Raw genomic sequence first — 13,370 nt, 5'->3', positions numbered from 1 at the left:
TGAACCGTTTTTTTCTCTCTCTCAACTATATTTTGGGGAATCATGGTGTCTTCTTATCTTATGTTCTTCTTTGTGTGCAAAATATGAAGAATAATTAAGCAGATGAGACGCATATATAGGTCATGTTCGATACATAATTCGCGGAAACTCTATCCGCATCCTGCACGCAATCCGATAATTTTTAGCAGTCTACTCCCATCTCGAGCAGAGCTGATCTCGAGTGCTCTCACACGCGAGTAGTGGATTTCCATATCAGACCAATAAATACTTCCCGGTCGACACGTATTCGTAATAGTAACCGACGTAGCACCATCTGTGCGCGTGTTTCAAGCATCCTGCTTTCGGTCCTGCCTTCACGTGTTGATCCCAAATAAGTAAATACCGAGCAAATATCTGTATACAGGATTATTATTATTATTATTTTCACATAAAATACTATAGTACATGTTATTCCTCCGAAACCATGTTCAAAACGAAGGGATACAAAATAGGGAAGGCGCGCAACTGGCAGACAACGCGCTATATTATTTGCAGACGACAGGCTACAGGCTGTCTAAATTTTGAAGTAACTGCACTCAGATGTGGCTTTCTGGCATGGCATTATGTCGTTATATTGGTACACTTGCTTCAATGTATACATGAAATACCACTTACTTTCCAGGTCAGGTAATTTAGTTTCCTATCTTTCACTATTTTTCTAAATTTTTAAGTGACTCTTAATGTAAATGTTTTTATACAAAAATACTGGCTGGCTGCGCTTGGCATTATGCCGTTACTTTGGTACGTTTTCATTAATGTATACACTAAATACCACTTACTTTACAGGTCAGGTAATTTAGTTTCCTACCTTTCACTACTTTTCTAAATTTTTAAGTGAATACTCTTAATGTAAATGTTTTTATACAAAAATACTGTCTGGCTGGCTTGGCATTATGTCGTTACTTTGGTACGTTTGCATTAATGTATACACTAAATACCACTTATTTTACAGGTCAGGTAATTTAGTTACCTATACTTTCACTACTTTGCTAAATTTTTAAGTGAATACTCTTAATGTAAATGTTTTTATACAAAAATACTGGCTGGCTTGGCATTATGTCGTTACTTTGATACGTTTGCATTAATGTATACACTAAACACAACCTACTTTACAGGTCAGGTAATTTAGTTTCCTACCTTTCACTACTTTTCTAAATTTTTAAGTGAATACTCTTAATGTAACTGTTTGTATACAAAAATACTGGCTGGCTGGCTTGGCATGATGTCGTTACTTTGGTACGTTTGCATTAATGTATACACTAAACACCACTTACTTTACAGGTAAGGTAATTTAGTTTCCTACCTTTCACTACTTTTCTAAATTTTTAAATGAGTACTCTTAATGTAAATGTTTTTATACAAAAATACTGGCTGGCTGGCTTGGCATTATGTCGTTATATTGGTACACTTGCTTCAATGTATACATGAAATACCACTTATTTTCCAGGTCAGGTAATTTAGTTTCCTATCTTTCACTATTTTTCTAAATTTTTAAGTGACTCTTAATGTAAATGTTTTTATACAAAAATACTGGCTGGCTGCGCTTGGCATTATGCCGTTACTTTGGTACGTTTTCATTAATGTATACACTAAATACCACTTACTTTACAGGTCAGGTAATTTAGTTTCCTACCTTTCACTACTTTTCTAAATTTTTAAGTGAATACTCTTAATGTAAATATTTTTATACAAAAATACTGGCTGGCTGGCTTGGCATTATGTCGTTACTTTGGTACGTTTTCGTTAATGTATACACTAAATACCACTTACTTTACAGGCCAGGTAATTTAGTTTCCTTCCTTTCACTACTTTTCCAAATTTTTAAGTGAATACTCTTAATGTAAATGTTTTTATACAAAAATACTGTCTGGCTGGCTTGGCATTATGTCGTTACTTTGGTACGTTTGCATTAATGTATACACTAAATACCACTTATTTTACAGGTCAGGTAATTTAGTTACCTATACTTTCACTACTTTGCTAAATTTTTAAGTGAATACTCTTAATGTAAATGTTTTTATGCAAAAATACTGGCTGGCTTGGCATTATGTCGTTACTTTGATACGTTTGCATTAATGTATACACTAACCACAACCTACTTTACAGGTCAGGTAATTTAGTTTCCTGCCTTTCACTACTTTTCTAAATTTTTAAGTGAATACTCTTAATGTAACTGTTTGTATACAAAAATACTGGCTGGCTGGCTTGGCATGATGTCGTTACTTTGGTACGTTTGCATTAATGTATACACTAAACACCACTTACTTTACAGGTAAGGTAATTTAGTTTCCTACCTTTCACTACTTTTCTAAATTTTTAAATGAGTACTCTTAATGTAAATGTTTTTATACAAAAATACTGGCTGGCTGGCTTGGCATTATGTCGCTACTTTGGTACGTTTGCATTAATGTATACACTAAATACCACTTATTTTACAGGTCAGGTAATTTAGTTACCTATACTTTCACTACTTTGCTAAATTTTTAAGTGAATACTCTTAATGTAAATGTTTTTATACAAAAATACTGGCTGGCTGGCTGGCTTGGCACTATGTCGTTACTTTGGCACGTTTGCATTGATGTATACACTAAACACCACTTACTTTACAGGTCAGGTAATTTAGTTTCCTACCTTTCACTACTTTTCTAAATTTTTAAGTGGATGTTCTTAATGTAAATGTTTTTATACAAAAATACTGGCTGGCTGGCTTGGCATTATGCCGTTACTTTTGTACGTTTGCATTAATGTGTACACTAAATACCACTTACCTTTCAGGCCAGGTAATTTAGATTCTTACTTTCTATTTCTTGTCGAAATTTTGAGATGAATACTGGCTCTCTTAGTATAATATGTCGTTTTTTGTACATTTGTTTTAATGTATACACTGAATTCAACTTACTTTTCATGCCAGGTAATTTAGTTTCTTACTCATATAACTGTGCTCCGGTACCTCGTTTATTGCGCCATATGAACACACTTACCAATAACCATGACATTGACATTTTTTTGCCTTACTCCTCTTTTACATCATCCCTTCTTAACATTAACGCACAATCACATTAACAATTTTGACTTCTTTCACATTCCTACACTTTCCCGATGTTTGCTTTATATTCTTGATGTTTTGTGTTGCTTTCGCTCTGCTTTCTGTACTGCTCCTGCCATGTTTCAACTGCCATTGATCTTATTGGTGCACCATCCGGTGGACCTCACGGTTGTTGATGGGCACCGTTCAAAATAAATTATTATTATTATTATTATTATTATTATTATTATTATTATTATTATTATTATTATTATTATTATTATTATTATTATTGCTGTTGTTGTTATTATTAGTAGTAGTACTACTTGTCTAAATTTTGAAGTGAATACCGGCTCTCTTAGTATTACGACGTTTTTTTTTTTCACATTTAATGCATACACTAAATCCCATTTACTTTTCAGGTCAGATAATGTAGCTCCCTACCTACCCTACCCTCCCTGATTTGATTGGTAGTTTACTCATTTGTCCTGTATGTAATCTTTCACGGTTTTGTTTCTTCTTGCTCGTGAAGTGTGGAGCAAAACCCGATTGGCTGGTGCTGGACTCCACAGCTGTAATTCACGTGGTTCGCGCCTTCTTTCCGTGACGTAATCCCTTACGTGGGAAGGCGGAACAAAGACGCTCTAGTCCGCGCTCCTGCCTCAAGTAGATTAACCTCAATCAATCTCTCGCGTGTACGAATCACAGTGAAACCAAGGCCGAGAGTTTGTATCGTAGAGGAAGAGAGGATGTTTCAGAGATAGGCGTGGAACAGGATGTTGAGCGCACGTTCGGCCCGAAACAGTTCATCAATTTGCTCGCACCATAATCGCGGGTAAAATGAAAGTTGTAAAAGTGACGTCGCTATATCGGTGTGTGCAAGAAAGAGAGATTTTTTTCGGTAGTAATTTCAGGGCTCATTTTCAGGAGATCATTCTCGTGTACATGTACAGCGAAGGGGGGTGAACCCGAGCAGCACAATGTACTGAAAGTCGAGTGCAATAGGGGGTGGACGGTATGTGTCTTATCAATGTTCTTTAGTTTCACGAGTCCGTTCAAGGCCTTCCACCTACCCGCCCACCCCTATTGCACTCGACTTTCAGTACATTGTGCTGCTTGGGAACTTACCCAAGCAGCACAATGTACTGAAAATCGAGTGCAATAGGGGTGGACGGGTAGGTGGAAGGCCTTGAACAGACTGATGAAACTAAAGAACATTGATAAGGCACATACCGTCCACCCCTATTGCACTCGACTTACAGTACATTGTGCTGCTTGGGAACTTAGCGTACCGTTTTTTGACACGGTCACTCTCGTCCTGGTGTTGTCAGGTCTGCTGCATTTGAATTACTCGTACTTAAACCGTTACCTTCCAAGAGAGAGAGAGAGAGAGAAAAAAAAAACAAAAGAAAAAAAAAACAACGATGCTAAAATGGCTGGGACATACCCCATAACCTGTAAATTATTTTTTGTCTTTAAATTCCGTGTTAGCACCGCGGAGCAACTGTGACTATGAGCGGTGTACAGACGTGGACAGATGGAGAGAGGACAGCAGGAAGGAGTGGGGGACAGGGGGGTTAGTATGCGTCCTGGGCCGGCTTCAGGGGGAACTGTGTCGACATTCGTCTGGAAGGTCTTCGGAAACCCCAGGGAAAACCTCAGACAGCACGTCAGCCGGTGACAGGATTCGAACCCGTATCACCTCCCTGTCTCGGCGTGGAAGGTGATCATTTCTTGAGGGCGCAAGAAGGCCTGTTTTTAGGGCAGATATAAAAAAGAAAAGCACAAAAGAATGGTGACATTTGCTTTTGCTAAGTTGCAAACGCGTCGTGTTATTTTAGGAAGCTCAGTATCAGTAGATTTTTGCGTCGGCAATGTATCGGTGTTGGCATATCCCGAGCAAATGCTAGTTTGAGCATCAGATAAGCCAGCATATGATTCTTATATATTCCAGGAGCCATGCACGAGATAAGGGCAGTTTAAAGAATGTCACGTGTTACCATTATTTTCCTTTTGTTTCCGCAAGTTAAAACATTTCCGCTGTCGAGAGGGAGCCACTGTGGCAGCCCACTTTCTCCATGAAGCCGGCATCTGCTTTTATTTATCCTTTATTTCCGGGGCCATTGCCACGCGTTAATATTGGATCGACCCTTTTATTTTTCAAAACGGCAATGGTGCTAAAGCTTCAAAAGCAGCAGAAGTTGACATTGACGTGAACTTCTATCTCATCTAAAAAATCTCTCATCTCTCTCTAAAAAAATAAAAAATAAAATAAAATAAAAAGTATTATAAAAATAAATGAGGAAAACGCGTCAGTAGGTTGCCGGTGTGCCCATAAAGTGACCCTCTTGAACTAGTATACATAGACAAAATTGTAATTATAATAAATATGTCATAAATAGCCAATTTTCTTGATATGAAAAAAAGAAAAAAAGAAAGAGTCAAATCGAAACATGAATTACGAACAGAACCCGAGGAGCTGTACTTATCTGATGAACAAGGTCGGCCAAGAATGTCAGAACCTAACAAGTCACAACTTCGCGCACGCCAGCCCGAGTAGAGTAGAGCAACGTTGATACCGAGTCAGCAGCAAGAACAAAACCGAAACCGCGCGATACCTAATCACGTGATTCCTGTTGTCCAATCCGCGCACAAGCAGAACTGAGACGCAGAAGTGACAGAAGCGCGCCAAGCCCGACGTGTTGCTCATCGAGAAATTTTTATTTTGAGCTGCTTCGAGATATTCAAAGTTCATATTGAAATCTATGATACATACATGTGCCCCTGTCAACACTGCTAGCAATCTAGGTACGAGTGACAGAGACAGAAGCAGGTGGGACTGTAAGGGTAGTTTATACAAATACTAAGTCTTGTTCTTCGCGGAAGTGGACTAGATTTCCGTGCACCATTCTCATCCATTCCTAATTTTTCCAACATTCTCACACTATAGTGGCTTGGCAAAGGATAAATTCATTCCCTCTAAAGACAAGTTCATCACCCTGCGTGCGCTTTTTACCCAAACTTGGAAGGATTGGGTGGGAAACACTCTACTGCATCGGACAGACGCTGGCTACTCTGCCCCCTAAGTAACGACGCACAACACACGTCTGCAAGATCAAGGTACGAGTTTGAAGGTTTACAGTATGTCAAGGTTTCCGAATGTCCAAAGGAACGAATGCAGACTCATTCGGGGTACTATGCTTGCATAGGGGGTGATGATGGTGCAGCTAAGTGGTCATTGATATACAATAAAGGTGGTCAACTATGCTGTCCGCAGGCTCTGTTTCGTTGTACAGATTCTGAACAATTATACTTTGGGTTACACACAACACATGCACTATCACCACCCCTAATGTATCATGCCTCAACGGTTTTAGGTGATGTGGTGAAATACGACGTTCTGTTGAAAAGCACATTCTAATGCTTGTCTTGTACTGGCCCATAGCCCAACAGCAGGCTGGTGCGTCAGTGGCAGTCCCAGACCGATCAATCGACGTTACAGAACTCGCTGTGATCCCTCCGAATTCAATAACCACGATTGCTTTTAAACAATCAACATACGCGTTGTGATGTTACTACCAAGGTGTAGTTGTAATCACACGAGTCGCATACTTTAACGTCCCATCAGCCTTCGTGGAGTTAGGCTGGGACCACCGCACGTTGTATGTGCAGTGATGCTGCATAGCATCTGCACATGAACCTCCACATAATTTTTGGAATGTGCGACACTGATTCCACAACCGTTTAACCTTTCGCACCAAACAGGACAGAATTAACGACGGTACATAAAAAAAAAAAAAAGAAGAGAAGATAACATGTGTGGAGAAAGAGTGAAATTAATTGTAAGAAGCTATCTGGACACTTGCTCGTGGGCAGTGGCAGTTAGTAAATTCCACAGCTTGCACCGTTTCGTAGCAAAGACAATCAAATAACTACTTCGCTACTACTTAATAAACATGCACGTTTTAAGAATGCTCAAACTTTGGGCTCGCTAGGGCCCGTTGGTAAGGGGAACTGCTATTTACATTAAAACATCCATCGAGTGAAATTCCATATTTACTCACATAATTAACACCAAACCCACAATTGTAGCGCCGCAGAGCGGTCGCGTTATTTACGCTGCAGCTGCTAAGGTTGGAACGTGTCAAACACGTAGGAAAAAGTACCAACGTTTGGGTGCCGAAGTTGGGAGTGTACTTTTTTAATGAGGGAGTGTTAATTGTGCAAGTAAATACGGTAGTCCCAGCACAAATTGTAAATTGTACGTGGCAATCTGTCAAGAAATGGGCGATACATTTTTAGACTAACGGCCGTATTCTTAAACGATCCTCAATTCGACACACTGCCTCAACTACAGTGAGTGGAGGAAAGAATCGCTCCTTTACGTGAGGAGGAGGCATTTGACTTTGAGGAAAGCGGCAAGGATTTCTTCTGCTCGGTGGGGGGTGGTGGGGGTGGTGGGGGGGAGAGTTTTCCAGTCACGGTCAATTTTTGAGGCACAAAACCGGTCTTGAGGAGCAGCACATGTTGAAGGTCGAGTGAAGGATCGTTTAAGAATATGGTCCTAAGGTGCTCACAGTGCATTAAATCTAGCCCAGTTCATAAACCACTTGCAAGGGATTCCACATGCAACATTTTTCACCTCGGAGCGATATACGATCCATTCACTGTATTTCTAGACTTTCTGCCTGATACTGCTGCAGTACATGGAACACGTTCTAAACATTCCTTAATACCATAAGTTTTAACAACACTGCTGTCTCAAAAATGTGCACCGCAACTTGTACAATCTTACGCACCACAATTCACTGCTTTTGAGCTTGTGTCTATTTGTAAAAATATCAACAGCGGAAGTATTGGCACAAATTGTGTTATGAATAAGAAAACCTGATAACATAAATACGAAACAGAGCCACTGGAATAAGCCACACTGTGAAACAAATGGATGCACGTTTCCGGTCGTGTAATCTATGTCTGTCTTCAAAGCAAACGTAGTTAGGACATTGGCATAGAGGACTGCTTTGTGAAAGTACATAAATTAGTTTACAGGCAGGGCACTGTGCCAACCTTCACACATATCCCGGCCAAAACTGAAATTCTGTTGTGTCAAGTGCTTAACATCTGCTTAGGGTATACGTAGGGAATAGGAACCGGATGACAAGGGCTGTTTGTGTTAGAACAAAAACGTGTAGTGTGGTCGCTGTCTTCACCGAGGGACGTTAAATACGGGGTGCCTGTGGTGAGCTTTTATCGCACGTTAAAAGAATCCTCAGGTGGGCAAAAGCAATCCACAGACCGACCGCTGTGGCGTCGCTCATGATCTCAGTTGTCTCGTTGCTTAAAACCCCAATTATATAATGTAATGTGGTTGCTTATAAAGCACGCTTCGGAATAGAAAGCATGTTAATAGTCAAATGCCTGTTGTGTTTGTGTGTTTGTCATTTTTTTTTATTTTTTGCATTTCTTGCCTTTTCCATTTCATGGAAGAACGCAGTCTTTTTCTTTTTAAAATTACGAGTACCGCTATTTTTATTTCTGAGTGGATTCATATACCATTTCCAGAGTTTATGTTACCACAAGGAATCATGGGTAATCGGGCTTTCCTAAAGTGGGGATTGTCTATTTAGTAGATCAAAACTGGAGAGTGTCACATATCTTCACTTGGTATGCGCAGTATAATGTGTTGTACATTATCAGACATATCTTAGACAAATTTCGTTTCATAATTTTAGCCGACACCCCAATATCAAGTAGAGAAAATAATGTACTAATCCAGTCAAATGAGTGTCAGGAAGGGATGTTTTAGCAGCATTAAATATTATCATTGATACAAGATAGCTGGCGGTTACTGTGGTGTTCAGATTATGTTCTCTTATATCGAAAAACATTGGATCTGTACTTTTATAGCTGTGTTGCGCTTTCCCTGTGCTGTGTGCAATACTGATGTTCCACCGTTCCTTAACCCTGAGGTTAGTAACAGACAGATTCGAAGTTTTTCCCTCTTCTTAATGTCATAATCAACTTTGTTTTACAATAAGAAGCACCCAGAGAGCTTAATTTATTCATATTAAAATCATAAAGTACTTATGCTCTAAGAAACACGTATTAGCGCTGCCTCATCTCTACCACTATCCATAATAGTGTGTTGCAATTCATGTACAGCTGACCTAAGATATATAATGACTTGAACAAAAATAAAGGCAGTGAGAACTACTGCAAACAATAAAAAAAATGCAGTTGTTGACGGGAAATGTATGTACATTCATGCATGTATGTATAATCAACCAAAAACAGTCATAAATAGATCTGTTAAAAATGGGGCAAATCAGCAAAACCACAGCTGTAACAGGTTATCACAAACATGACTCCATGACGTCTGGAATCAAGGGTGCATTCAATACCAAGACTCGCCTAAGGTACTGCCTATGATCCATGATCGACTGATTGCAGCAGGCAACTGCCTTCACATAAATACCTGTACAAAACTGCAGTAAAACACACTCAATGTTAGCTAGGATTCTGGCATATCGTACCATATATGTACGCGTGTTTTACACTGGAAGAGGGGGGCAAAGTTTGCTAACATGATGTACATAGTATTCAAAAGGGTTCAAAATTGTGGCTCGAATGATAGGTAATGGCGTCACTTTGCACTTGCAACTATTTGCCACAGTCGGCAGCTGCATTTGTAGCCTATTGTACGTTAGTGGTGTACGGAGACCTAGAAAAAGGTGCTTAAAAAAGACTGACAGCTCCATTTTGAAACAAACTTGGGCCGCAAAAATAACCTGCATTTAGGAAAAGTATATTTATGTACAGTGGTATTCATCCTGTCACTATGATGTTGAAAGTAGGCTGCATTCTGTATAGTTCTAAGTGGCACTGAGTAAGCTATTGTGAAGAGGGGAAAGACATCCAACTGGGGCAATGATCGTATCTCTGCTTTTTTTGGCAATGTTTCTTACAACTGCCGCTACAATATTAGCTGACGGCGTAACTTCTGTGGGATAAATTATGACGACAAGAAAAATGTCTCAGATACAGGTATTCACATTACTCTCAAACTGCAAGATATGACTATGACCTTTTTTTTTTCACTTCAAATGCAACACTGAGATGCTTCTTAGTTGAGATAGTTTGAGCTGCATGTGTAAAATATAAATTTTGCATCATTTAACGACAGCATTAGTCCATTTGGAACTAATTCCATTCGCAGGCAGCACCATGACATTACTAAAGAGACAGATTATATATATATAAAAAAAAAAACAGGAAGAAATAGAAAGAAAAAAAAAATTCACTCGGGATAGGAAGTGTGCAAAATGTGTCCAGAGGCCATGGAATACGCGCAGCACAGTGTTCATCATCTTCAACATCCCCTTCCGTCTCACCTTCCTCTCGACACGAACGACACATGGCCGAGGGGGTGCTGTCGCAGGGCAACCATTTTGGAGTAACGACTGCACAGTGTGGAATAGAGTTGCGAAACGTCCTTCTGCTGTTGTCAGTGTGGGTTCAGCATGGGTAGGATCTTGTACAGCCTTCCCACGAAGGTAAGCATGAAATACCACAGGTTCCGAGCTGCTGCTGAACGCACAACAAGCAACCGCCACACGAACGCTAGCGTTAGCAGGTTTAGGGACAGGTGCACCAAGTATAACCTAAAGTGAGAGAATGCGTGTCAGTTAGCTGCTGTGAACAAACGTGCTTTGACCTCATTGTTGATGCTATTACGTGCCTCCATTTGCAAGAAGTACACTCGCTGCTCTCATGCAATTTTTATATGTTACCATTGTGGTACCACATAACATAATGGTATAATGGTATGGTATAATGGTAACATAATGGTATAATGGTATGGTATAATGGTAACATAATGGTATACTACGGTATAATGGTAACATAATGGTATAATATGGTATAATGGTAACATAATGGTATACTATGGTATAATGGTATACTATGGTATAATGGTATATGGTATAACACAACATAATGGTAACATAATGGTACCACACTGTTTCCACTGAATAGTCTAGCACCGAATAGGGTAGCATTAATAACACACCAGGAAGAGAGAGAGAAAAAAAAAAGAAAATACTCTGCTCTCCGACCCAGCTTGTGACCCGACCAGTTTTTTTCACAGACTGCCTTTCTCCTGAGTTATTCGAATTGTGCGTTCTTGTTCATCTGTGGCTGAAGCTCAACTAGGCTGCGTCGCACTGCATTGCCTCCGTCATCACAGACGTACACTATACCTCCCACGTTTGGTGGAGTGCTATCGCGGAGTGGGCTGCATGATGGCCCCACAAATTTTCATGTGTTGTAGGCGATAGAATGGGCATTTGGAAAGGCTACATTGATGAGTGAATGATTCTTGAAAACAGCCTGCTAGAACTCCATCTGAGCCTATGAACACAGAAAGAGCTATGAACCTGACCGAAATCCCTTTTTGGTGATGAAGTAACAGCGTAGCTAAGCTACCAAAACATAGCTCTTCTTCTTCCTCTTCTAGAATTTAGATGTGAATTTTGCTAAAACTTGAAGCCAAGTTTTGCTATGGAAATGAGTCAGAACAAAAACTGCACGTATCAGGAACGCAGTGAAGATATGGCTTTTGCCATCAGCGGCTTATCTTTGCTGCCGAGTGATTGCCCGTGCCAGCTTCCCAGCGTCCACTCAAATCAAGCATGTGGCCCTCTGATGTGGAATGAGCGTTTGTCCTCCCTGCACGCAGCTTTGGCTTTGGCTCGTTTGCAGAGCAAAATTCAGCGATGGATATTTCCATGTTTCAAGATTTAAAAGAAATAGAATGGCTTTCAATGAGAACTGCCTCGATTTCTACTGCCTCAGTCTTGCACGTAAGCCCTTAATTAAACAGTTAGTTTATTTATTTATTTGTGCATATACCTCAAAGGCCTTTGCAGGCGTTACATGAAGGGGTGGGGGACATCAACATAGTAGAGTTAACAAAATATAAAAGCATACAACAAAAAACAGAGCATGGCAATGGAACATTGTACTGTTTTAAAGTGAGTAGTAGTTTTAACATAGGCAATCAACTGAACACACAGTGCATAATAAGTTATACAGTGTAAAATAAGAGAACATGATGCACTTATAAGTAAGGTTAGGAACGTTCAAACTAAATCAAACAATCTGGCAAGTTCCTGTTTAAATACGGTGTGATCAGTAAGGATGACTAGCGAGTGTGGAAGGCTGTTCCATTACCAGATGGCTAATGGGAAAAACGAATTGGAATGCTAAGCTGTTCTGTAAAAAAGTGGCTGAATTTTAAAATTGTGGTCTCGGCGAGGTGAAAAGTAGGATGCTGGTACGAGCAAATTAGGTCTTAAGAGCTGATCATGAAAAAATTTATGAAATAGACATAAACCAGATAATTTTCTGCGGAGTTGAAGATAGATGTGATGCTGGACGGATAAGCGTAGTTGTTTGAGACGAAACGAGCGGCATGATTTTGACAAGACTCTAGCTGATTAATAAGGTAAGAGTGATGAGGATCCCATATGCTACACACGTATTTGAGTTTAGGTCGGATCCAAAGTCCATGAATTTTACACAATTTGACATCTAGCAGTTACATGCCCTCTTCGAGAGGATGTCCACCTGTTCGTATAACCTCCTGCAAAAACTGTATTTATGCTGTTTTCACAGGATTTTAGAAAAAAAATCTGTGATGACAAAAAGAAAAGCACTCTGTATAGGCTGTAAACCTACTCCTAAGTATTACATTGTTGCATAGTATACAAGAAAAAAAAGTACACAAGAATGCACTTTTCTGACTCGTTAATAACCAGTAGCTAAGACACGAAGAAGGAGCTAAGTAGTATGTAATAAGAAAAGAGTTCTAGGTTAAGGTACCGTTATCCCTTACCATTTCATATGCTTCCTTGCTTCTGGAAGTTTAGAGACGTCCTCCTTGAATAGGTATTTCCTGATTCCAATGACGTACTGCTCCCAATACAGGAGCCATTGCATTGTCCTGACATCAAAGTTGAACAACTGCAAAGTAAATGTTGCCCATGGAGAACTGAGTCCCGAATTTGCACAATATACAGCCTGATACATGCATTCGTTGGAGCATTTGTGTCTAGTCTGCCATCTTCTATTTCTTGTTGGGTGTGAAGCTAGTGCTACTTACTGCATCCACTGAAAATTTGTACTTGAAATTGTGGGATGGTACACATTTGTACTACGTGCTACATTTCCATAGATCACATTGAAAAAAAAAAAAAAAAGAAACAAGAAAGAAATGTATACTCCAGTCCTTCAGCACAGGCAACCA

The 13,370-nt window shown here is 39.7% G+C and overlaps 1 protein-coding gene across 4 annotated transcripts in view; it reads right to left on the bottom strand.

Annotated features, from left to right (window-relative positions):
• Nucleotides 1–5,764: 5,764 nt before the first annotated feature.
• LOC135393911 (putative fatty acyl-CoA reductase CG5065) overlaps nucleotides 5,765–13,370 on the bottom strand; it is a 52,718-nt gene continuing 45,112 nt past the window's right edge. For all 4 annotated transcript variants that reach the window (XM_064624257.1, XM_064624258.1, XM_064624260.1 and 1 more), the window contains exons 12-13: nucleotides 12,960–13,087; nucleotides 5,765–10,725 (exon numbers count right to left, since the gene is read on the bottom strand). In XM_064624257.1, the coding sequence (XP_064480327.1) occupies nucleotides 10,569–10,725; nucleotides 12,960–13,087 (285 nt within the window). In that variant the 3' untranslated portion in view covers nucleotides 5,765–10,568. The remainder of the gene's footprint in view (nucleotides 10,726–12,959; nucleotides 13,088–13,370) is intronic.

The sequence above is a fragment of the Ornithodoros turicata genome, chromosome 5 (genome assembly GCF_037126465.1).
Source record: "Ornithodoros turicata isolate Travis chromosome 5, ASM3712646v1, whole genome shotgun sequence".
NCBI classification, from domain to species: Eukaryota; Metazoa; Arthropoda; class Arachnida; order Ixodida; family Argasidae; genus Ornithodoros; species Ornithodoros turicata.
The sequence above is the reverse complement of the archived record's forward strand: the minus strand, read 5'-3'. Positions and strand labels throughout refer to the sequence as shown.